General features: G+C 45.1%; 1 protein-coding gene across 4 annotated transcripts in view; it reads left to right on the top strand.

The window, feature by feature from the left end:
• Positions 1–27,299, top strand: part of PDE2A (phosphodiesterase 2A) — a 429,321-nt gene that overhangs the window by 273,542 nt on the left and 128,480 nt on the right. For all 4 annotated transcript variants that reach the window (XM_075266333.1, XM_075266335.1, XM_075266334.1 and 1 more), the window contains one exon: positions 5,256–5,344. In XM_075266333.1, the coding sequence (XP_075122434.1) occupies positions 5,256–5,344 (89 nt within the window). The remainder of the gene's footprint in view (positions 1–5,255; positions 5,345–27,299) is intronic.

Genomic DNA, 27,299 nt, shown 5'->3' with positions numbered 1-27,299 from the left:
GTAATGTAATGTATGTACAGAGTGACTGCACCAGCAGAATAGTGAGCGCAGCTCTGGAGTATAATACAGGATAAGTAATGTAATGTATGTACAGAGTGACTGCACCAGCAGAATAGTGAGCGCAGCTCTGGAGTATAATACAGGATGTAACTCAGAATCAGTATATACAATGTTCTATATATAGACAGCACCTTATAATTTCACTTACAGTCACATCTGTCTTGTACACATTGTCAGTCTTATCCTGGAGATCTGTGGTCGGTCTCTTTGATATCGGATTATTATATCGCTTTCGTTGCTTTTTGCCGCCATTCGCCTGTTTGCTAATTGCTTACTTTGTGTGAATGAGGACGGTAAAAGATTCATGAGAACAACGCGTCTTGTGGGAATCCTGGTATGAGAACAGCCTCTGTGTGAACGGAGCGATGTCCTTTGTAGACGCCCTGGGGATATCCTGCTCGGGAAAGAACCTGAATTTGGAATTAGCCACGTGCTCCGGGCCCGGCTCACAGGAGGCCTCGCCGTCTGCGCCCCAAACAGCCGGAGCTTCGCTAATTGAGGGGGGGGGGGGGGGGATGCGGCGACCGGCTGTAAATGCTGAGCTCGGGATATTACACGCTGTAGCGTTTCCACATGGCCAGGCCCAGATCTGCAGATCCCCAGGTGCCAAGTTTAGTCGAAGAAGTTGGTGGAAGAGAAAGTTTAATGTTGTGGCCTAGATTGAGCGGCTGCGGTGTCCTAGATTGTCTGCGGCGGCGGATCGCCTCCGTGTCCCAGATAGAGCTATCCATGTAGGAGCCTGCCCTGCAAAGCTGACAATCTAATGACTGACACATGTGTCCATGACTAATACAGCCCCCTGGCCAGGTGGTCACTTCTAGTCCTTCCGCAGAGGACCCCGGATTAGCGCATGAGCTGTCCGCCGGTGTATATACCGTACTCCATAGCGTATACACTTCCGGGAGAACGACCACAGAAGTTACACAACATCGGAGCAGTTATTTTCCGGTTTGGTGCCGGGCGCTGGGGATTTGGTGCAGCGGTGGGGAGCTGGCACTGAATCCATCAGATGGGATGTGCTGCCCCCCATGTCATCGCGTTTTATCAAGGAGGTTTATTGAGCATGAAATTGGGATCAACTGTGTGTCACTGAATGGAGGAAGACGCCAATAAGCCGCAGATGGGGAGCGAGTAGTGCAGCAATACAGGGAACAGGGGGAGATAATATCCACGCTGCCTGCAAACCCAGTGTCAGCATGTTCAGCACCCCAAGTGTCATTATCCTGTACCCCGAGTATCAGCCTGTCATTATCCTGTACCCCAAGTATCAGCCTGTCATTATCCTGTACCCCAAGTATCAGCCTGTCATTATCCTGTACCCCAAGTATCAGCCTGTCATTATCCTGTACCCCAAGTATCAGCCTGTCATTATCCTGTACCCCAAGTATCAGCCTGTCATTATCCTGTACCCCAAGTATCAGCCTGTCATTATCCTGTACCCCAAGTATCAGCCTGTCATTATCCTGTACCCCGAGTATCAGCCTGTCATTATCCTGTACCCCAAGTATCAGCCTGTCATTATCCTGTACCCCAAGTATCAGCCTGTCATTATCCTGTACCCCGAGTATCAGCCTGTCATTATCCTGTACCCCGAGTATCAGCCTGTCATTATCCTGTACCCCGAGTATCAGCCTGTCATTATCCTGTACCCCGAGTATCCGCCTGTCATTATCCTGTACCCCAAGTATCAGCCTGTCACTATCCTGTACCCCAAGTATCAGCCTGTCACTATCCTGTACCCCAAGTATCAGCCTGTCATTATCCTGTACCCCGAGTATCCGCCTGTCATTATCCTGTACCCCAAGTATCAGCCTGTCATTACCCTGTACCCCAAGTATCAGCCTGTCACTATCCTGTACCCCAAGTATCAGCCTGTCATTATCCTGTACCCCAAGTATCAGCCTGTCATTACCCTGTACCCCGAGTGTCAGCCTGTCATTACCCTGTACCCCGAGTATCAGCCTGTCATTATCCTGTACCCCGAGTATCAGTCTGTCATTTTCCCGTACCCCAAGTATCAGCCTGTCATTATCCCGTACCCCAAGTGTCAGCCTGTCATTATCCTGTACCCCGAGTATCAGCCTGTCATTATCCCGTACCCCAAGTATCAGCCTGTCATTATCCTGTACCCCAAGTATCAGCCTGTCATTATCCTGCACCCCAAGTATCAGCCTGTCATTATCCTGTACCCCAAGTATCAGCCTGTCATTATCCTGTACCCCGAGTATCAGCCTGTCATTATCCTGTACCCCGAGTGTCAGCCTGTCATTATCCTGTACCCCAAGTATCAGCCTGTCATTATCCTGTACCCCAAGTATCAGCCTGTCATTACCCTGTACCCCGAGTGTCAGCCTGTCATTATCCTGTACCCCAAGTATCAGCCTGTCATTATCCTGTACCCCGAGTATCAGCCTGTCATTATCCTGTACCCCGAGTATCCGCCTGTCATTATCCTGTACCCCAAGTATCAGCCTGTCATTATCCTGTACCCCAAGTATCAGCCTGTCATTATCCTGTACCCCAAGTATCAGCCTGTCATTATCCTGTACCGCAGGTGTCAGCCTGTCATTATCCTGTACCCCAGGTATCAGCCTGTCACTATCCTGTACCCCAAGTATCAGCCTGTCATTCTCCTGTACCCCAAGTATCAGTCTGTCATTATCCTGTACCCCAAGTATCAGCCTGTCACTATCCTGTACCCCAAGTATCAGCCTGTCATTATCCTGTACCCCAAGTATCAGCCTGTCACTATCCTGTACCCCAAGTATCAGCCTGTCATTCTCCTGTACCCCAAGTATCAGCCTGTCATTATCCTGTACCCCAAGTATCAGCCTGTCACTATCCTGTACCCCAAGTATCAGCCTGTCATTCTCCTGTACCCCAAGTATCAGCCTGTCATTATCCTGTACCCCGAGTATCAGCCTGTCATTCTCCTGTACCCCAAGTATCAGCCTGTCATTATCCTGTACCCCAAGTATCCGCCTGTCATTATCCTGTACCCCAAGTATCAGCCTGTCATTATCCTGTACCCCAAGTATCAGCCTGTCATTATCCTGTACCCCAAGTATCAGCCTGTCATTATCCTGTACCCCAAGTATCAGCCTGTCATTATCCTGTACCCCAAGTATCAGCCTGTCATTATCCTGTACCCCAAGTATCAGCCTGTCATTATCCTGTACCCCAAGTATCCGCCTGTCATTATCCTGCACCGTCCCATGTGCCTCGTTGTCGGGGTCCTGCGTTCCGCTTTGTATAATCTGCTGACACTAGGAGGGGGATCTTAGGATAATATTTATCTCAGGACCTGATACTTATTGAATCTGCAGAATATTTTCAGGTTTACTGCTCCTAAGCCTTGAAATATTGAAGCGACACAGAAAGTCTTCCTGACTAATGGAAAGTGAATGAAGGCAGCGTCTGGATCTCCATCCTCAGGACGCCTCGTGCCGGGTCCATCTCATTCCCATTCCTCACATATGATAATGATAGGAGGCAGCAGGACATCTGCCGCTGCTTCATATTGATCACATTGTATCTCAGCAGAGAGGAGCCATTGTCATGCTGTAGTCATCCGCGGCATTGAGTGACATTCCCAGGGAACGGATCAGCACCTCCTAGTCATCTCCAGCCCACAACGTTTGATGTGCGAATATATTACCGTCCTCCATTATAATGGCTTCGCTTCTGTAAAGACATGATCAACAATCAAAGAGGAACCATAGAGGTCGGCAAGGTCGGGGTTAATAGCGGGGGGCTCTCATCTATTAGTCATAAAGGACAAGGGGTACCCAGGTGAATACCCAACATGAACAGCTTATTCATTCCACTAGGAACTACTGTGTAATGCTTCATGTCACCTGTGGGGGCGCTGTAGGGGAAATGAACCCTTGCAGATGGTTTCCCAGGATCGGTGACCCTTCTTGCAAAAATTAAGTTTCCAAAGCCCACACATTTATAATGCTAAAACCTCATGAAACATTGAGTCAAGCCATCCTAAGATCGAGTCTTATTTCTTCATTTCCCAACATTTTGTAGCCGATACTAAGTGTCCTGGTAACAAGACATTTCTTTGAGAAAGTTTTAACTTTGCTCCTCCGCAGGGGGCTGATACATTAAGGAGCAGGACCTTCTTGAGCTCCTGATTCAGCACCTTGGACAGGGACAGGGACAAAGACTCAAGAAGCGTAGACTTGTGGGACCCCTGACCATAGTCTTCACCTATAGATGAAGACTGTTCTTATGAAGATGTTATCAGCCAATATGACTTCTATAAGACAAAGAGGGATCTTGGGAAAACTTGGAGGATTTGCTGGGACATGGGGGGGTCTAAGGTGAGTGGGTAGAAGCACAGGGACCCCACAAGGAGCAGAGGACATGTTATTGCAGAATGGAGGAGCGCTCAGCACCATGGACAGGGACACCATGAAGACGCTCAATGATAGATTGTGGACCATGTGGCGGTATCTCTAAGTATTTGCATTGACTCCTGACCTTGACTCCCAGCTATAGATCTATCAGCCATATAAGCGGTATAACCGCTGTAGATATTTCCGCACCTGGCGTTTTATCTCAGCCTTCACGTCATCTCCGATATTTCCTCCGAGAAAAGACCAAGAAAAACAAATCAATTGTGTCCACGGATCGTTCCTTCCTTATCAGGAGATAATAAGGTGAATTCAATGACCTCCGATCCGGATGATCGAACCAAACTCCACGGTGAATTGTCATTCAGACGCATGTGGGGGGTTGGGGCGCAGACTGCTAAGGGATTGGAGAATCGAGAGGCTGCTCAGAATTAGAAAATATGGCTCCTTGCTTCCAAAACAGCGCCACGCCTGGTCACAGGTTATGTGTGGTATTACAGCTCAGGTCCATGCGCTGCAATGACACTGAGCTGCAATACCAGACATGACCCGTGCACAGGCAGGGCGCTGTTTTGGTAATTCTGGGTAACCTGATGGACTTGGTTATGATGCCGATATAGGCAATGGCCATTACAGATACTGTAGATGCAGGTGGGATTATCTCCATACAGTGACTACAATCTCCTTTCTAGCGCCTCCTGCTGGTCTTGTTACTACATAGCATAGGGCACTAGCTGATGATGTCATCAGTATCTAATCCCACCTGATACCCCTATGGACAATGGACCTTCCAGCTATTTTGCAGTGACCTCATGCCCTCCTGTATTTCAGGACAATGCCTTTATCTACCTGCTGGACGTGGAGGGCCGCTTGGTGTGCGATGACCCCTACCATGAGCTGCCTCAGGAAGGAAAACTCAGGTAAGAAGACCTCATCTATATCCAGTGCCGAGACATCATGTGAACAGCACTGAGGGTATACGGAGGAGGGGAGTGCACTGTATACATCTCATCTGCAGGGGGTGAATATTAATGCAACGTGAAGGGAACAAGCAGACAACATGTATATAGGAAGCCTTGGCAGTAGGGATAATGTATATGGTTATAGGTGAAGTTATATGGGGGTATACTGGATATATGGGGTATATTATACTGGATATATGGGGGTATATTATACTGATATATGGGGTATATTATACTGGTATATGGGGGTATATTATACTGATATATGGGGGTATATTATACTGATATATGGGGGTATATTATACTGGATATATGGGGTATATTATACTGGATATATGGGGGTATATTATACTGGATATATGGGGTATATTATACTGGATATATGGGGGTATATTATACTGGATATATGGGGGTATATTATACTGGATATATGGGGTATATTATACTGGATATATGGGGTATATTATACTGGATATATGGGGGTATATTATACTGGATATATGGGGTATATTATACTGGATATATGGGGGTATATTATACTGGATATATGGGGGTATATTATACTGGATATATGGGGTATATTATACTGGATATATGGGGGTATATTATACTGGATATATGGGGGTATATTATACTGGATATATGGAGGTATATTATACTGATATATGGGGTATATTATACTGGATATATGGGGTATATTATACTGGATATATGGGGGTATATTATACTGGATATATGGGGTATATTATACTGGATATATGGGGTATATTATACTGGATATATGGGGGTATATTATACTGGATATATGGGGTATATTATACTGGATATATGGGGGTATATTATACTGGATATATGGGGGTATATTATACTGGATATATGGAGGTATATTATACTGGATATATGGAGGTATATTATACTGGATATATGGGGTATATTATACTGGATATATGGGGGTATATTATACTGGATATATGGGGGTATATTATACTGGATATATGGGGGTATATTATACTGGATATATGGAGGTATATTATACTGATATATGGGGGTATATTATACTGGATATATGGGGGTATATTATACTGGATATATGGGGGTATATTATACTGGATATATGGGGGTATATTATACTGGATATATGGGGGTATATTATACTGGATATATGGGGGTATATTATACTGATATATGGGGTATATTATACTGGATATATGGGGGTATATTATACTGGATATATTGGGGTATATTATACTGATATATGGGGGTATATTATACTGGATATATGGGGGTATATTATACTGGATATATGGGGTATATTATACTGATATATGGGGTATATTATACTGGATATATGGGGGTATATTATACTGGATATATTGGGGTATATTATACTGGATATATGGAGTATATTATACTGATATATGGGGTATATTATACTGGATATATGGAGTATATTATACTGGATATATGGGGTATATTATACTGGATATATGGGGTATATTATACTGGATATATGGGGTATATTATACTGGATATATGGGGGTATATTATACTGGTTATATGGGGGTATATTATACTGGATATATGGGGGTATATTATACTGGATATATGGGGGTATATTATACTGGATATATGGGGGTATATTATACTGGTTAGACTGGTTAGATGTGTAGATATATATACAAGGACTTTCTGGGATGTTTATAGCACTATCAGTATAAAATGGACTGAAAATAAAATCCATATCCAAGGTGTCTCCGAGTTCCCGTATGATGGGATCCCGCCACTGCGTTTTCATTATCGCCTCTAATATGGAGATCTGTTCCTGGTTGTCAGACATGGCAGCTGTATATTCTCAGGTTCCTGGGCGGCTCAGTGTAATTCTCAGCTGCGGGATCTCATTATCACCTGTGACAGGTGCGCTGTCTTATTATAATACAGGGGAGGGGGCTCAGTCTGTGTATGAGACCCAATAAGTCTGAACTGTGGAGTGTGGATAATATGGGTGAGGGGACGCTATCTATATTGGGGGATGATGAAGTGGCTGTTCTGTGACTTCTTACATGATGTGTACCCTATACAGGACATCATATATCTCAGTATATTCCATACAATATTCTCTGCATCTTTGCTGATGAGTCTGGAATATGAATGGACTATAAATACCCCAACCACTACCTAAACCAGTGCCCAAACCAGTGCCCCAACCAGAGCCCCAACCACTACCCAAACCAGTGCCCCAACCACTAACCAAACCTATGCTCAAACCAGTGCCCCAACCCCTACCCCAACCACTTCTCAAAGCAGTGCCCCAAGCACTACTCCAACCACTGCCCACACCATTGCCCCAACCACTAACCAAACCTCTGCCCAAACCACTATCCCAACCAGTGCCCAAACCAGTGCCCCAACCACTGCCCAAACCACTACCCAAACCAGTGCCCCAACCACTGCCCCAACTAATGTCCCAACTAGTGCACCAACCACTTCTCCAACCACTGCCAAAACCTCTGCCCCAACCACTACCCAAACCAGTGCCCCAACCACTACCCAAACCACTATCCCAACTAGTGCCACAACGACTACCCCAACCACTGCCCCAGCCACTACCCAACCCACTGCCCCAACCAGTTCCCCAACCACTACTCTAACCAGTGCCCCAACCACTACTCTAACCAGTGCCCCAACCACTACCCCAACCAGTGCCCCAACCACTACCCAGACTAGTGCCCCAACCACTACCCAGACTAGTGCCCTAACCACTGCCCAAACTAGTGCCCCAACCACTACCCAGACTAGTGCCCCAACCAGTGCCCAAACCAGTGCCCCAACCACTGCCCCAACTAATGTCCCAAACTAGTGCACCAGCCACTTCTCCAACCACTGCCAAAACCTCTGCCCCAACCACTACCCAAACCAGTGCCCCAACCACTACCCAAACCACTATCCCAGCTAGTGCCACAACGACTGTCCCAACCACTGCCCAACCCACTGCCCCAACAACTGCCCAACCCACTGCCCCAACCACTACCCAACCCACTGCCCCAACCACTACTCTAACCAGTGCCCCAACCACTGCCCCAACCAGTGCCCCAACCACTGCCCCAACAAGTGCCCCAACTACTACCCAGACTAGTGCCCCAACCACTGCCCAAACCAGTGCCCCAACCACTGCCCAAACTAGTGCCCCAACCACTACCCAGACTAGTGCCCCAACCACTGCCCCAACTAATGTCCCAACTAGTGCACCAACCACTTCTCCAACCACTGCCAAAACCTCTGCCCCAACCACTACCCAAACCACTATCCCAACTAGTGCCACAATGACTACCCCAACCACTGCCCAACCCACTGCCCCAACCACTGCCCAACCCACTGCCCCAACCACTACCCAACCCACTGCCCCAACCACTACCCAACCCACTGCCCCAACCACTACTCTAACCACTGCCCCAACCACTACTCCAACCACTGCCCCAACCACTGCCCAAACCAGTGCCCCAACCACTACCCAGACTAGTGCCCCAACCACTGCCCAAACCAGTGCCCCAACCACTACCCAGACTAGTGCCCCAATCACTGTTCCAACCACTACTTCAATCACTGTCCAAACCAGTGCCCCAACCACTACCCCAACCATTTCCCCAACCACTGCCTCAATCATTGCCCAAACCAGTAGCCTAACCAGTGCCCCGCCCCATGTAATTATATACTGACCCTTCAGGCATGCTAATCTGCAGCCTGAAACTATTGAGTTTTGTTCCCTGATGGGCATTTACCTTCAAGCTATGTATAAATGTTGCAGCGCTCCCCTTATCCACTTACCTGTATATTGTCAGGAATCAATAACATCTGTTCATCAGCCGGAGAAAGATATATAACTTATACCAGCTGTACATATAGAATTATATACAGTATATACCCAGGTTATACCGGCTGTACATATATAATTATATCCAGTATATACCCAGGTTATACCAGCTGTACATATATAATTATATCCAGTATATACCAAGGTTATACCGGCTGTACATATATAATTATATACAGTATATACCCAGGTTATACCGTCTGTACATATATAATTATATACAATATATACCCAGGTTATACCGGCTGTACATATATAATTATATACAGTATATACACAGGTTATACCAGCTGTACATATATAATTATATACAGTATATACCCAGGTTATACCGGCTGTACATATAGAATTATATCCAGTATATACCCAGATTATACCAGCTGTACATATATAATTATATCCAGTATATACCCAGGTTATACCAGCTGCACATATATAATTATATACAGGAGATACCCAGGTTATACCGGCTGTACATATATAATTATATACAGTATATACCCAGGTTATACCGGTTGTACATATAGAATTATATACAGTATATACCCAGGTTATACCGGCTGTACATATAGAATTATATACAGGAGATACCCAGGTTATACCGGCTGTACATATAGAATTATATACAGGAGATACCCAGGTTATACCGGCTGTACATATATAACTATATACAGGAGATACCCAGGTTACACCGGCTGTACATATATAATTATATACAGGAGATACCCAGGTTATACCAGCTGTACATATATAACTATATACAGGAGATACCCAGGTTATACCGGCTGTACATATATAACTATATACAGTATATACCCAGGTTATACCGGCTGTACATATATAACTATATACAGGAGATACCCGGGTTATACCGGCTGTACATATATAATTATATACAGGAGATACCCAGGTTATACCGGCTGTACATATATAATTATATACAGTATATACCCAGGTTATACCGGCTGTACATATAGAATTATATACAGTATATACCCAGGTTATACCAGCTGTACATATAGAATTATATACAGGAGATACCCAGGTTATACCGGCTGTACATATATAACTATATATAGGAGATACCCAGGTTACACCGGCTGTACATATATAATTATATACAGGAGATACCCAGGTTATAACGGCTGTACATATAGAATTATATACAGTATATACCCAGGTTATACCGGCTGTACATATAGAATTATATACAGTATATACCCAGGTTATACCAGCTGTACATATAGAATTATATACAGGAGATACCCAGGTTATACCGGCTGTACATATATAACTATATATAGGAGATACCCAGGTTACACCGGCTGTACATATATAACTATATACAGGAGATACCCAGGTTATACCGGCTGTACATATATAACTATATACAGGAGATACCCAGGTTATACCGGCTGTACATATATAACTATATACAGGAGATACCCAGGTTACACCGGCTGTACATATATAATTATATACAGGAGATACCCAGGTTATACCGGCTGTACATATATAACTATATACAGGAGATACCCAGGTTATACCGGCTGTACATATATAACTATATACAGGAGATACCCAGGTTATACCGGCTGTACATATATAACTATATACAGGAGATACCCAGGTTATACCGGCTGTACATATATAATTATATACAGGAGATACCCAGGTTATACCGGCTGTACATATATAACTATATACAGGAGATACCCAGGTTATACCGGCTGTACATATATAATTATATACAGTATATACCCAGGTTATACCGGCTGTACATATATAATTATATACAGTATATACCCAGGTTATACCAGCATGGTCCATATCCCTATATACAATTTATACCTTCTCCCTCCTTAGATATAAGGATTTGTTTGTGTTGTCTGAGGCTTTAGTTTTATTTTATATGCAAATCGGAAAAAAACAGAAATCCCCCCCCCCCCCACATGTAGAACGTTTAATATTCCATTTCCCTTCAGGCCTTGAAATGCATTAAGAGAAAAAATTGTATATTTAACATCTAAATAAATGAATCTTTTTCCCCTTTGAACAATTTCACTTTTAATGGAATTTTCTATTTGACATTTCTTTCACTTTCTGCGGATTCTAATTCACTCTCCATTAATACAGAAAGACGCAAAAACTATAAAGATGGCAAATATTAAATGTGTACAATGTGGCGACTGCATATTATTATACAGAGAGCTCCGAGGGAATACTAAGCCGTGTATCTAATCCTATATGTGTGATACTGTATACTGAGCCGTGTATCTAATCCTATCCTGTGTGATACTGTATACTGAGCTGTGTATCTAATCCTATCCTGTGTGATACTGTATACTGAGCTGTGTATCTAATCCTATCCTGTGTGATACTGTATACTGAGCTGTGTACCTAATCCTATCCTGTGTGATACTGTATACTGAGCTGTGTATCTAATCCTATATGTGTGATACTGTATACTGAGCTGTGTATCTAATCCTATCCTGTGTGATACTGTATACTGAGCTGTGTACCTAATCCTATCCTGTGTGATACTGTATACTGAGCTGTGTATCTAATCCTATATGTGTGATACTGTATACTGAGCTGTGTATCTAATCCTATCCTGTGTGATACTGTATACTGAGCTGTGTATCTAATCCTATCCTGTGTGATACTGTATACTAAGCTGTGTATCTAATCCTATCCTGTGTGATACTGTATACTAAGCTGTGTATCTAATCCTATCCTGTGTGATACTGTATACTGAGCTGTGTATCTAATCCTATCCTGTGTGATACTGTATACTGAGCCGTGTATCTAATCCTATCCTGTGTGATACTGTATACTGAGCCGTGTATCTAATCCTATCCTGTGTGATACTGTATACTGAGCCGTGTATCTAATCCTATCCTGTGTGATACTGTATACTGAGCTGTGTATCTAATCCTATCCTGTCTGATACTGTATACTGAGCTGTGTATCTAATCCTATCCTGTGTGATACTGTATACTGAGCTGTGTATCTAATCCTATCCTGTGTGATACTGTATACTGAGCCGTGTATCTAATCCTATCCTGTGTGATACTGTATACTGAGCCGTGTATCTAATCCTATCCTGTGTGATACTGTATACTGAGCCGTGTATCTAATCCTGTCCTGTGTGATACTGTATACTGAGCCGTGTATCTAATCCTATCCTGTGTGATACTGTATACTGAGCTGTGTATCTAATCCTATCCTGTGTGATACTGTATACTAAGCCGTGTATCTAATCCTATCCTGTGTGATACTGTATACTGAGCCGTGTATCTAATCCTATCCTGTGTGATACTGTATACTGAGCTGTGTATCTAATCCTATCCTGTGTGATACTGTATACTGAGCTGTGTATCTAATCCTATATGTGTGATACTGTATACTGAGCAGTGTATCTAATCCTATCCTGTGTGATACTGTATACTGAGCTGTGTATCTAATCCTATCCTGTGTGATACTGTATACTAAGCTGTGTATCTAATCCTATCCTGTGTGATACTGTATACTAAGCCGTGTATCTAATCCTATCCTGTGTGATACTGTATACTGAGCTGTGTATCTAATCCTATCCTGTGTGATACTGTATACTGAGCTGTGTATCTAATCCTATCCTGTGTGATACTGTATACTGAGCCGTGTATCTAATCCTATCCTGTGTGATACTGTATACTGAGCCGTGTATCTAATCCTATCCTGTGTGATACTGTATACTGAGCCGTGTATCTAATCCTATCCTGTGTGATACTGTATACTGAGCAGTGTATCTAATCCTATCCTGTGTGATACTGTATACTGAGCTGTGTATCTAATCCTATCCTGTGTGATACTGTATACTGAGCCGTGTATCTAATCCTATCCTGTGTGATACTGTATACTGAGCCGTGTATCTAATCCTGTCCTGTGTGATACTGTATACTGAGCCGTGTATCTAATCCTATCCTGTGTGATACTGTATACTGAGCTGTGTATCTAATCCTATCCTGTGTGATACTGTATACTAAGCCGTGTATCTAATCCTATCCTGTGTGATACTGTATACTGAGCTGTGTATCTAATCCTATCCTGTGTGATACTGTATACTAAGCCGTGTATCTAATCCTATCCTGTGTGATACTGTATACTGAGCAGTGTATCTAATCCTATCCTGTGTGATACTGTATACTGAGCTGTGTATCTAATCCTATCCTGTGTGATACTGTATACTAAGCTGTGTATCTAATCCTATCCTGTGTGATACTGTATACTAAGCCGTGTATCTAATCCTATCCTGTGTGATACAGTATACTGAGCTGTGTATCTAATCCTATCCTGTGTGATACTGTATACTGAGCTGTGTATCTAATCCTATCCTGTGTGATACTGTATACTGAGCTGTGTATCTAATCCTATCCTGTGTGATACTGTATACTGAGCTGTATCTAATCCTATCCTGTGTGATACTGTATACTGAGCTGTGTATCTAATCCTATCCTGTGTGATACTGTATACTGAGCTGTGTATCTAATCCTATCCTGTGTGATACTGTATACTGAGCCGTGTATCTAATCCTATCCTGTGTGATACTGTATACTGAGCCGTGTATCTAATCCTATCCTGTGTGATACTGTATACTGAGCCGTGTATCTAATCCTGTCCTGTGTGATACTGTATACTGAGCTGTGTATCTAATCCTATCCTGTGTGATACTGTATACTGAGCTGTGTATCTAATCCTATCCTGTGTGATACTGTATACTAAGCCGTGTATCTAATCCTATCCTGTGTGATACTGTATACTGAGCTGTGTATCTAATCCTATCCTGTGTGATACTGTATACTAAGCTGTGTATCTAATCCTATCCTGTGTGATACTGTATACTGAGCAGTGTATCTAATCCTATCCTGTGTGATACTGTATACTGAGCTGTGTATCTAATCCTATCCTGTGTGATACTGTATACTAAGCTGTGTATCTAATCCTATCCTGTGTGATACTGTATACTAAGCCGTGTATCTAATCCTATCCTGTGTGATACTGTATACTGAGCTGTGTATCTAATCCTATCCTGTGTGATACTGTATACTGAGCAGTATCTAATCCTGTCCTGTGTGATACTGTATACTGAGCTGTGTATCTAATCCTATCCTGTGTGATACTGTATACTGAGCTGTGTATCTAATCCTATCCTGTGTGATACTGTATACTAAGCCGTGTATCTAATCCTATCCTGTGTGATACTGTATACTGAGCTGTGTATCTAATCCTATCCTGTGTGATACTGTATACTGAGCTGTGTATCTAATCCTATCCTGTGTGATACTGTATACTGAGCAGTGTATCTAATCCTATCCTGTGTGATACTGTATACTGAGCTGTGTATCTAATCCTATCCTGTGTGATACTGTATACTAAGCTGTGTATCTAATCCTATCCTGTGTGATACTGTATACTAAGCCGTGTATCTAATCCTATCCTGTGTGATACAGTATACTGAGCTGTGTATCTAATCCTATCCTGTGTGATACTGTATACTGAGCTGTGTATCTAATCCTATCCTGTGTGATACTGTATACTGAGCTGTGTATCTAATCCTATCCTGTGTGATACTGTATACTGAGCTGTATCTAATCCTATCCTGTGTGATACTGTATACTGAGCCGTGTATCTAATCCTATCCTGTGTGATACTGTATACTGAGCTGTGTATCTAATCCTATCCTGTGTGATACTGTATACTGAGCTGTGTATCTAATCCTATCCTGTGTGATACTGTATACTGAGCTGTGTATCTAATCCTATCCTGTGTGATACTGTATACTGAGCCGTGTATCTAATCTCTCTCACTTGCACTCCCTCTTTGTCTCTCTTTTGCTCTCTCTCTCGCTCTCTCTTGCTGTCTCTCTCGCTGTCTCTCTCTCTCCCTCTGTCTCTCTCTCACGCTCTCTCTCTGTCTCTCTCGCTCTCTCTCTTGCTCTCACGCTCTCTCTCTGTCTCTCTCTCACTCTTGCTGTCTCTCTCTCTCTCTGTCTCTCTCGCTCTCTCTCTTGCTCTCACGCTCTCTCTCTCGCTCTCTCTCGCTCTCTCTCTTGCTCTCACGCTCTCTCTCTCACTCTTGCTGTCTCTCTCTCTCGCTCTCACGCTCTCTCTCTGTCTCTCTCGCTCTCTCTCTTGCTCTCACGCTCTCTCTCTCTCACTCTTGCTGTCTCTCTCTCTCGCTCTCACGCTCTCTCTCTGTCTCTCTCGCTCTCTCTCGCTCTCTCTCTTGCTCTCACGCTCTCTCTCTCTCACTCTTGCTGTCTCTCTCTCTCGCTCTCACGCTCTCTCTCTGTCTCTCTCGCTCTCTCTCTTGCTCTCACGCTCTCTCTCTCTCTCTCACTCTTGCTGTCTCTCTCTCTCGCTCTCACGCTCTCTCTCTGTCTCTCTCGCTCTCTCTCGCTCTCTCTCTTGCTCTCACGCTCTCTCTCTCTCTCACTCTTGCTGTCTCTCTCTCTCGCTCTCACGCTCTCTCTCTGTCTCTCTCGCTCTCTCTCTTGCTCTCACGCTCTCTCTGTCTCTCTCTCTCTCTCTCACTCTTGCTGTCTCTCTCTCTCGCTCTCACGCTCTCTCTCTGTCTCTCACGCTCTCTCTCTCTCTCACTCACTCTTGCTGTCTCTCTCTCTCGCTCTCACGCTCTCTCTCTGTCTCTCTCGCTCTCTCTCGCTCTCTCTCTTGCTCTCACGCTCTCTCTCTCTCTCTCTCTCACTCTTGCTGTCTCTCTCTCTCGCTCTCACGCTCTCTCTCTGTCTCTCTCGCTCTCTCTCTTGCTCTCACGCTCTCTCTCTCTCTCTCACTCTTGCTGTCTCTCTCTCTCGCTCTCACGCTCTCTCTCTGTCTCTCTCGCTCTCTCTCTTGCTCTCACGCTCTCTCTCTGTCTCTCTCTCTCTCTCTCACTCTTGCTGTCTCTCTCTCTCGCTCTCACGCTCTCTCTCTGTCTCTCACGCTCTCTCTCTCTCTCACTCACTCTTGCTTTCTCTCTCTCTCGCTCTCACGCTCTCTCTCTGTCTCTCTCGCTCTCTCTCTTGCTCTCACGCTCTCTCTCTCTCTCACTCTTGCTGTCTCTCTCTCTCGCTCTCACGCTCTCTCTCTGTCTCTCTCGCTCTCTCTCTTGCTCTCACGCTCTCTCTCTCGCTCTCACTCTCGCTCTCTCTCTTTGGCCTCCTGGAATAAATCACTTTTACTAAATGAAGAAAAATGATGAGAGGCCAAATTGATTTATGCTGTGTCCGGGGCCGGGATGTGATTCATGGCTCTCATCGTGTGATGAAGACTCCGGAGCCGCTCTATCCCGGGGTCTGCCCACCATGATTATTCCAGACCACCTATATATTTATGTATACATGGAGTAACATAGGGGATCACTGCATTACAGCCCATACATTGGGGGCCCCCTACATGCTGTATACAACACTCACTCCGCATCCAATGTCTGATATGTTGTATATGTGGTCTGTAACAGCTTTCCTTTATGGTCCTCCACCCTCTAAGCCCATCTCCATTGAGAACCCATATATAAGACCCATCCTCCACTGAGAACCCATATATAAGACCCATCCTCCACTGAGAACCCATATATAAGACCCATCCTCCACTGAGAACCCATATATAAGACCCATCCTCCACTGAGAACCCATATATAATACCCCTCCTCCACTGAGAACCCATATATAAGACCCCTCCTCCACTGAGAACCCATATATAAGACCCATCCTCCACTGAGAACCCATATATAAGACCCCTCCTCCACTGAGAACCCATATATAAGACCCATCCTCCACTGAGAACCCATATGTAATACCCCTCCTCCACTGAGAACCCATATATAAGACCCATCCTCCACTGAGAACCCATATATAAGACCCATCCTCCACTGAGAACCCATATATAAGACCCATCCTCCACTGAGAACCCATATATAAGACCCATCCTCCACTGAGAACCCATATATAATACCCCTCCTCCACTGAGAACCCATATATAAGACCCCTCCTCCACTGAGAACCCATATATAAGACCCATCCTCCACTGAGAACCCATATATAATACCCCTCCTCCACTGAGAACCCATATATAAGACCCCTCCTCCACTGAGAACCCATATATAAGACCCATCCTCCACTGAGAACCCATTTATAAGACCCCTCCTCCACTGAGAACCCATATATAAGACCCATCCTCCACTGAGAACCCATTTATAAGACCCCTCCTCCACTGAGAACCCATATGTAATACCCCTCCTCCACTGAGAACCCATATATAAGACCCATCCTCCACTGAGAACCCATATGTAATACCCCTCCTCCACTGAGAACCCATATATAAGACCCATCCTCCACTGAGAACCCATATGTAATACCCCTCCTCCACTGAGAACCCATATGTAATACCCCTCCTCCACTGAGAACCCATATATAAGACCCATCCTCCACTGAGAACCCATATATAAGACCCATCCTCCACTGAGAACCCATATATAAGACCCATCCTCCACTGAGAACCCATATATAAGACCCATCCTCCACTGAGAACCCATATGTAATACCCCTCCTCCACTGAGAACCCATATATAAGACCCCTCCTCCACTGAGAACCCATATATAAGACCCATCCTCCACTGAGAACCCATATGTAATACCCCTCCTCCACTGAGAACCCATATGTAATACCCCTCCTCCACTGAGAACCCATATGTAATACCCCTCCTCCACTGAGAACCCATATGTAATACCCCTCCTCAACTTTGAGCCCATATAAGAGTCCTCCCCCATTGAGAATCCCGATATAACTTCTCCTCCACATAGTGTCCATATATAGGACCTCTCCTCTGCTGAGCTCCTTTTTCTAACATTCTTCCTTCACTGAGCTCCCATATAGAAGTCCTCGCCCCACTGAGCACTCATATGTAAATATAAGACCCCTCCTCCTTGAGTGCCCGTATATAAGACCCCTCCTCCTTGAGTGCCCGTATATAAGACCCCTCCTCCTTGAATGCCCATATATGACCCCCTCCTCCTTGAGTGCCTGTATAAAGACCCCTCCTCCTTGAGTGCCTGTATATAAGACCCCTCCTCCTTGAATGCCCGTATATAAAACCCACTCCTCCTCGAGTGCCCGTATATAAGACCCCTCCTCCTTGAATGCCCATATATGACCCCCTCCTCCTTGAGTGCCTGTATAAAGACCCCTCCTCCTTTAATGCCCGTATATAAAACCCCCTCCTCCTCGAGTGCCTGTATAAAGACCCCTCCTCCTTGAGTGCCCGTATATAAGACCCCTCCTCCTTGAGTGCCCGTATATAAGACCCCTCCTCCTTGAATGCCCATATATGACCCCCTCCTCCTTGAGTGCCTGTATATAAGACCCCCTCCTCCTTGAGTGCCTGTATAGAAGACCCCTCCTCCTTGAGTGCCCGTATATAAGACCCCTCCTCCTTGAGTTCCTGTATATAAGACCCCCTCCTCCTTGAGTGCTTGTATATAAGACCCCTCCTCCTTGCGTGCCTGTATATAAGACCCCCTCCTCCTTGAATGCCCATATATAAGACCCCCTCCTCCTCGAGTGTCCGTATATAAGACCCCTCCTCAGTGAGTGCCTGTATATAAGACCCCTCCTCCTTGCGTGCCTGTATATAAGACCCCCTCCTCCTTGAATGCCCGTATATATAATTACTGTCTCCACTTTATTGTGCAGCCATTCTGGATTGTTCTAGGTCACTATATGGTGACTGCGCCGCTCGTCTCCTCCTGTAGGTGGCGTTCTCATTATCGCTATGCTCTGGAGCCGCCATGTTATTATTAATTGTACAGATTGACTACTCAGTGAGATCAGATTGTTATTGACGCTCGGCCCGGGCTCAGGATATCTTATAGTGCGGGAGCGCGGGCGTTCTGCGGTCGATCGCCTCTAACCACATCCTGCTTGTACATTGATTGCAGGAAAGTGTTAATCAATCCAGAACAATTCATTATCATCTCATCCAGGCAGGAGCGCGAAATAACTTTACAGCATTACAGCGGCGCTATATCTGACACAGAGCACCAAATCCTCAGCCGAGACACACACATGGAGGAATTCTATCTGCCAGTGGCCACCACTAGGGGAGCTCAGGAGCTGACTGCAGACTGTGTTATCACTGAGCCCCCTGGTGGTGACTACAGGAGACACAGCTGTACAATGTCACTATATGTCTGCAGGGGATTCGGAGCTCTGTGTCAGTACAAATCTACTAAGAAGGTATAAGTGTGGGTGAGGGGAGCACGCTGTCTAGACATCAGGAACTGTAGAGTGACTCAGGCTTGTAATGGGCACAAAAGACCCAGAGGCGCAGGAGGTGACAGTACAAAGAGGGGGCGCTATAATAATGATGAAAGTATCAGAGGGAATGAAAAACCCGCACTGACCCGCTGCTGACTCTCAGCCACAGCACAGAGCGGCCCCCGACTACATCAGTCACTGACAGACGCTGTGTACAGGCAAGGAATACCCCAAAGACTGAGAAGACTGAAAATAAGAACAATCAGTCTGCAAGAAGCCGCAGGGTAAAGGAAGGAACACGTAAAATACTGACAAGGTCCATTATATATCATGTGCCGAGACTCCGAGGAAAGCACCGAGAATATAACCGCACTATAGTACACATACAAGGCGAGGCTATTATTATACAGTGTTGGCCAAAAGTATTGGCACCACTGCAATTCTGTCAGATAATACTCGCTTTCTTCCAGATAATGATTACAATCACAAATTCTTTGGTATTTTCTTCATTTATTTTGTCTTCAATGGAAAACCACAAAAAGAATTGTCAAAAAGCCAAATTGGATATAATTCAACACCAAACATAAAAAGGGGGTGGACAAAAGTATTGGCACTGTTTGAAAAATCATGTGATGCTTCTCTAATTTGTGTTATTAACAGCACCTGTTACTTACCTGAGGCACCTAACAGGTGGTGGCAATAACTAAATCACACTTGCAGCCAGTTGAAATGGATTACAGTTGACTCCACCTCTGTCCTGTGTCCTTGTGTGACCACATTGAGCATGGAGAAAAGAAAGAAGACCAAAGAACTGTCTGAGGACTTGAGAAGCAAAATTGTGAGGAAGCCTGAGCAATCTCAAGGCTACAAGTCCATCTCCAAAGCCCTGAATGTTCCTGTGTCTACCGTGCGCAGTGTCATCAAGAAGTGTAAAGCCCATGGCACTGTGGCTAACCTCCCTAGATGTGGACGGAGAAGAAACATTGACCAGAGATTTCACTGCAAGATTGTGCAGATGGCGGATAAAGAACCTCGACTAACATCCAAACAAGTCCAAGCTGCCCTGCAGTCCGAGGGTACAACAGTGTCACCCCGTACTATCCAGCGTCAGCGTCTGAATGAGAAGGGACTGTATGGTAGGAGACCCAGGAAGACCCCACTTCTTACCCACAGACAGAAGCCAGGCTGGAGTTTGCCAAATCTTACCTGAGAAAGCCAAAACCGTTCTGGAAGAATGTTCTCTGGTCAGAGGAGACAAAAGTAGGAGAAGGCCTCAACATAGAGATTACAGGAAAAAAAGAGAAGAAGACGCCCCCTACAGTCAGACATGGCGGAGGTCCCTGATGGTTTGGGGTTGCTTTGCTGCCTCTGGCACTGGACTGCTTGACCGTGTGCATGGCATTATAAAGTCTGAAGACGACCAACACATTGTGCAGCATAATGTAGGGCCCAGTGTGAGAAAGCGGGGTCTCCCTCAGAGGTCAGGGGTCTTCCAGCAGGACAAGGACCCAAAACACACTTCAGGTCAGCACTAGAAAATGGTGGTGAGAGAAAGCCCTGGAGACTTGTAAAGTGGCAGCAATGAGTCCAGCCCTGAATCCCATAGAACACCTGTGGGGGAGGGGGAGAGAGCTCTTGGTGGCAGTTTGGAGAAGGCCCCCTTCACATCTCAGGGGGGACTGCGAGCAGGAGCCAAAGAAGAAGGGTCTAAGATTCCAGCAGAGCCTTGTAAGAAACTCATTGCTGGTTAGCGGAAGCGGTTGTGCGCAGTTATTGTGTCTAAAGGTTGTGCTACCAAGTATTAGGCTGAGGGCGCCAATACTTCTGTCCGCACCAGTTCTGGAGTTTTGTGTAAAATGATCAATGATGTGACTTTTTTCATTCTCTTTTGTGTTTTTTCATTGCAAGCAAAATAACTGAAGATATTACCAAAGAGTTTGTGCTTGTAATCACTATCTGGGGGACACCGGAGATTATCTGACAGGACTGCAGGAGGCGATACTTTTGGCCAACACTGTACATAGGGAGCAGTATTATAGTAGTTATATTCTTGTACATAGGGGGCAGTATTATAGTAGTTATATTCTTATACATAGGAGCAGTATTATAGTAGTTATATTCTTGTACATAGGAGTAGTATTATAGTAGTTATATTCTTGTACATAGGGGGCAGTATTATAGTAGTTATATTCTTATACATAGGAGCAGTATTATATTAGTTATATTCTTATACATAGGAGCAGTATTATAGTAGTTATATTCTTGTACATAGGGAGCAGTATTATATTAGTTATATTCTTATACATAGGAGCAGTATTATAGTAGTTATATTCTTGTACATAGGAGTAGTATTATAGTAGTTATATTCTTGTACATAGGAGTAGTATTATAGTAGTTATATTCTTGTACATAGGAGGTAGTATTATAGTAGTTATATTCTTGTACATAGGAGGTAGTATTATAGTAGTTATATTCTTGTATATAGGAGGTAGTATTATAGTAGTTATATTCTTGTACATAGGGAGCAGTATTATAGTAGTTATATTCTTATACATAGGAGGTAGTATTATAGTAGTTATATTCTTGTACATAGGAGGTAGTATTATATTAGTTATATTCTTATACATAGGAGCAGTATTATAGTAGTTATATTCTTATACATAGGAGCAGTATTATAGTAGTTATATTCTTGTACATAGGAGTAGTATTATAGTAGTTATATTCTTGTACATAGGGAGCAGTATTATATTAGTTATATTCTTATACATAGGAGCAGTATTATAGTAGTTATATTCTTGTACATAGGAGTAGTATTATAGTAGTTATATTCTTGTACATAGGGAGCAGTATTATATTAGTTATATTCTTGTACATAGGAGTAGTATTATAGTAGTTATATTCTTGTACATAGGGGGCAGTATTATAGTAGTTATATTCTTGTACATAGGAGCAGTATTATAGTAGTTATATTCTTGTACATAGGGGGCAGTATTATAGTAGTTATATTCTTGTACATAGGAGCAGTATTATAGTAGTTATATTCTTGTACATAGGAGCAGTATTATAGTAGTTATATTCTTGTACATAGGAGTAGTATTATAGTAGTTATATTCTTGTACATAGGAGTAGTATTATAGTAGTTATATTCTTGTACATAGGAGCAGTATTATAGTAGTTATATTCTTGTACATAGGAGTAGTATTATAGTAATTATAGTCTTGTACATATGAGGTAGTATTATAGTAGTTATATTCTTGTACATAGGAGTAGTATTATAGTAGTTATATTCTTGTACATAGGAGCAGTATTATAGTAGTTATATTCTTGTACATAGGAGTAGTATTATAGTAGTTATATTCTTGTACATAGGAGGTAGTATTATAGTAGTTATATTCTTGTAGATAGGGGGCAGTATTATAGTAGTTATATTCTTGTAGATAGGGGGCAGTTCTTCTCTTTGTATATGACTCCTTTCTCTCTGTGATGTCCATGTAATGAGGCCACTGTAGGCTCCTTCTCACATGTTCTTACTATTCTTGCAGTATCACGGTGTCAGTCCGGTCTCAGGGGTACATTTGATCCTTAACAGACAAGCTGTAGAAATCCTCGACCTCAGATTGTTCCCTGAAGTTTCTGTGTAATGAAGTCGGACAGGCTGTGTGTTGTGCGCCATGACATGCTGTACGGCTCCATCTCTTCTTCTCCAGTCCCTCAGCGGCAGTCGGCTCCTTCATGTCACAGACAGCTCTTGCCGCGCTCCTGCGATGCTTTATGTGTCATGTTGAATCTGGGATCCCGGTGTCTGAGCTGGTTAAGAAGCCGCTGATGATGGAATAGAACAGGACACGTGAAGGAGCGGCGCTGTCACCGGGGGCCCCGCACTAACATAGTGATCTGTCAGGGCCGCTCACACACAGCACACGTTTCTTAGTCTCATTCTATCTGAACCTCCAAGACCATACCGAGGACACTTCAAGGGGCTGCGAGATTTTTAGAAAGGTCAAGCTCAAGGGCATCCAGAATGTAGTTTTCCTTGTAGAGCGAATCCGTCACAAATTCCTTATCTCACTATTTTCAGATGTAGATCCCAGATTTATATCCATATAAAAAGTAAAAGTGGATATAACAGCCAACCAAGGAAGAGAATGAGGTGGTCACAGCGCCTCACCGTGGTGTATGGGATTGTGACTGAGCCCCCAGCTGGGGGAAACCCATAGGACCCACTTACCAGTGACTGGACCAAGACGCTCCTCAGTAACCTGATCATATAGAGAACTGTGCAGCCATAGAGTCAGCCTCACAATCCTCTCTATCTCCTCCCCTATTTCTATATCTTCTGCTTCTTATCTATCTGTCTATTTATCTATCTAGCTATCTATCATTGTATCACTGTTACTCTATCTCTTTGTTTTCCATCAGTTGCAGTGCGGGCTGGTGGGGGCGCTGTTACTCCCATTATTGCCCCCTCTTTGTGTGTGGTTGTTCTCAGTGCGGGCTGGTGGGGGCGCTGTTACTCCCATTATTGTCCCCTCTTTGTGTATGGTTGTTCTCAGTGCGGGCTGGTGGGGGCGCTGTTACTCCCATTATTTTCCCCTCTTTGTGTATGGTTGTTCTCAGTGCGGGCTGGTGGGGGCGCTGTCACTATGATTGCCCCCTCTTTGTGTATGGTTGTTCTCAGTGCGGGCTGGTGGGGGCGCTGTTACTCCCATTATTGTCCCCTCCTTGTGTATGGTTGTTCTCAGTGCGGGCTGGTGGGGGCACTGTTACTCTCATTATTGTCCCCTCTTTGTCTATGGTTGTTCTCAGTGCGGGCTGGTGGGGGCGCTGTTACTCTCATTATTGTCCCCTCTTTGTGTATGTTTGTTCTCAGTGGGGGCTGGTGGGGGCGCTGTTACTCCCATTATTGTCCCCTCTTTGTGTATGGTTGTTCTCAGTGCGGGCTGGTGGGGGCGCTGTTACTCTCATTATTGTCCCCTCTTTGTGTATGGTTGTTCTCAGTGCGGACTGGTGGGGGCGCTGTTACTCTCATTATTGTCCCCTCTTTGTGTATGGTTGTTCTCAGTGGGGGCTGGTGGGGGCGCTGTTACTCCCATTATTGTCCCCTCTTTGTGTATGGTTGTTCTCAGTGGGGGCTGGTGGGGGTGCTGTTACTCTCATTATTGTCCCCTCTTTGTGTATGGTTGTTCTCAGTGCGGGCTGGTGGGGGCGCTGTTACACTCATTATTATCCCCTCTTTGTGTATGTTTGTTCTCAGTGGGGGCTGGTGGGGGCGCTGTTACTCTCATTATTGTCCCCTCTTTGTGTATGGTTGTTCTCAGTGCGGGCTGGTGGGGGCGCTGTCACTATGATTGTCCCCTCTTTGTGTATGGTTGGTCGCGGTGTGGGCTGGTGGGGGCGCTGTTACACTCATTATTATCCCCTCTTTGTGTATGGTTGTTCTCAGTGGGGGCTGGTGGGGGCGCTGTTACTCCCATTATTATCCCCTCTTTGTGTATGGTTGTTCTCAGTGCAGGCTGGTGGGGGCGCTGTTACTCTCATTATTATCCCCTCTTTGTGTTTGGTTGTTCTCAGTGGGGGCTGGTGGGGGTGCTGTTACTCCCATTATTGCCCCTCTTTGTGTATGGTTGTTCTCAGTGCGGGCTGGTGGGGGTGCTGTTACTCTCATTATTATCCCCTCTTTGTGTTTGGTTGTTCTCAGTGCGGGCTGGTGGGGGCGCTGTTACTCCCATTATTATCCCCTCTTTGTGTATGGTTGTTCTCAGTGCAGGCTGGTGGGGGCGCTGTTACTCTCATTATTATCCCCTCTTTGTGTTTGGTTGTTCTCAGTGCGGGCTGGTGGGGGCGCTGTTACACTCATTATTATCCCCTCTTTGTGTATGGTTGTTCTCAGTGGGGGCTGGTGGGGGCGCTGTTACTCCCATTATTGCCCCTCTTTGTGTATGGTTGTTCTCAGTGCGGGCTGGTGGGGGCGCTGTTACTCCCATTATTGCCCCTCTTTGTGTAGGGTTGTTCTCAGTGCGGGCTGGTGGGGGCGCTGTTACTCTCATTATTATCCCCTCTTTGTGTATGGTTGTTCTCAGTGCGGGCTGGTGGGGGCGCTGTTACTCTCATTATTGCCCCCTCTTTGTGTGTGGTTGTTCTCAGTGGGGGCTGGTGGGGGCGCTGTTACTCCCATTATTGCCCCTCTTTGTGTATGGTTGTTCTCAGTGGGGGCTGGTGGGGGCGCTGTTACTCCCATTATTGCCCCTCTTTGTGTATGGTTGTTCTCAGTGGGGGCTGGTGGGGGCGCTGTTACTCCCATTATTGCCCCTCTTTGTGTAGGGTTGTTCTCAGTGCGGGCTGGTGGGGGCGCTGTTACTCCCATTATTGCCCCTCTTTGTGTATGGTTGTTCTCAGTGCGGGCTGGTGGGGGCGCTGTTACTCTCATTATTATCCCCTCTTTGTGTATGGTTGTTCTCAGTGCGGGCTGGTGGGGGCGCTGTTACTCTCATTATTGTCCCCTCTTTGTGTATGTTTGTTCTCAGTGGGGGCTGGTGGGGGCGCTGTTACTCTCATTATTGTCCCCTCTTTGTGTATGGTTGTTCTCAGTGCGGGCTGGTGGGGGCGCTGTCACTATGATTGTCCCCTCTTTGTGTATGGTTGGTCGCGGTGTGGGCTGGTGGGGGCGCTGTTACTCCCATTATTGTCCCCTCTTTGTGTATGGTTGTTCTCAGTGGGGGCTGGTGGGGGCGCTGTTACACTCATTATTATCCCCTCTTTGTGTATGGTTGTTCTCAGTGTGGGCTGGTGGGGGCGCTGTTACTCCCATTATTGTCCCCTCTTTGTGTATGGTTGTTCTCAGTGCGGGCTGGTGGGGGTGCTGTTACTCTCATTATTATCCCCTCTTTGTGTTTGGTTGTTCTCAGTGCGGGCTGGTGGGGGCGCTGTTACTCCCATTATTATCCCCTCTTTGTGTATGGTTGTTCTCAGTGTGGGCTGGTGGGGGCGCTGTTACTCTCATTATTATCCCCTCTTTGTGTATGGTTGTTCTCAGTGCGGGCTGGTGGGGGCGCTGTTACTCCCATTATTGTCCCCTCTTTGTGTATGGTTGGTCGCGGTGTGGGCTGGTGGGGGCGCTGTTACACTCATTATTATCCCCTCTTTGTGTTTGGTTGTTCTCAGTGCGGGCTGGTGGGGGTGCTGTTCCTCTCATTATTATCCCCTCTTTGTGTATGGTTGTTCTCAGTGCGGGCTGGTGGGGGTGCTGTTACTCTCATTATTGCCCCTCTTTGTGTATGGTTGTTCTCAGTGCGGGCTGGTGGGGGCGCTGTTCCTCTCATTATTATCCCCTCTTTGTGTTTGGTTGTTCTCAGTGCGGGCTGGTGGGGGCGCTGTTCCTCTCATTATTATCCCCTCTTTGTGTTTGGTTGTTCTCAGTGCGGGCTGGTGGGGGCGCTGTTCCTCTCATTATTATCCCCTTTTTGTGTATGGTTGTTCTCAGTGCGGGCTGGTGGGGGCGCTGTTCCTATCATTATTATCCCCTCTTTGTGTTTGGTTGTTCTCAGTGCGGGCTGGTGGGGGCGCTGTTACTCTCATTATTGTCCCCTCTTTGTGTATGGTTGTTCTCAGTGCGGGCTGGTGGGGGCGCTGTTCCTCTCATTATTATCCCCTCTTTGTGTTTGGTTGTTCTCAGTGCGGGCTGGTGGGGGCGCTGTTCCTCTCATTATTGTCTCATTGTCCCCGGCTGATAATTTCTTACAATAGTATCACA

The sequence above is a fragment of the Leptodactylus fuscus genome, chromosome 2 (assembly GCF_031893055.1).
Source record: "Leptodactylus fuscus isolate aLepFus1 chromosome 2, aLepFus1.hap2, whole genome shotgun sequence".
NCBI lineage: Eukaryota > Metazoa > Chordata > Amphibia > Anura > Leptodactylidae > Leptodactylus > Leptodactylus fuscus.
Note: the sequence above shows the minus strand (reverse complement) of the source record. Positions and strands in the feature narration are given on the sequence as shown.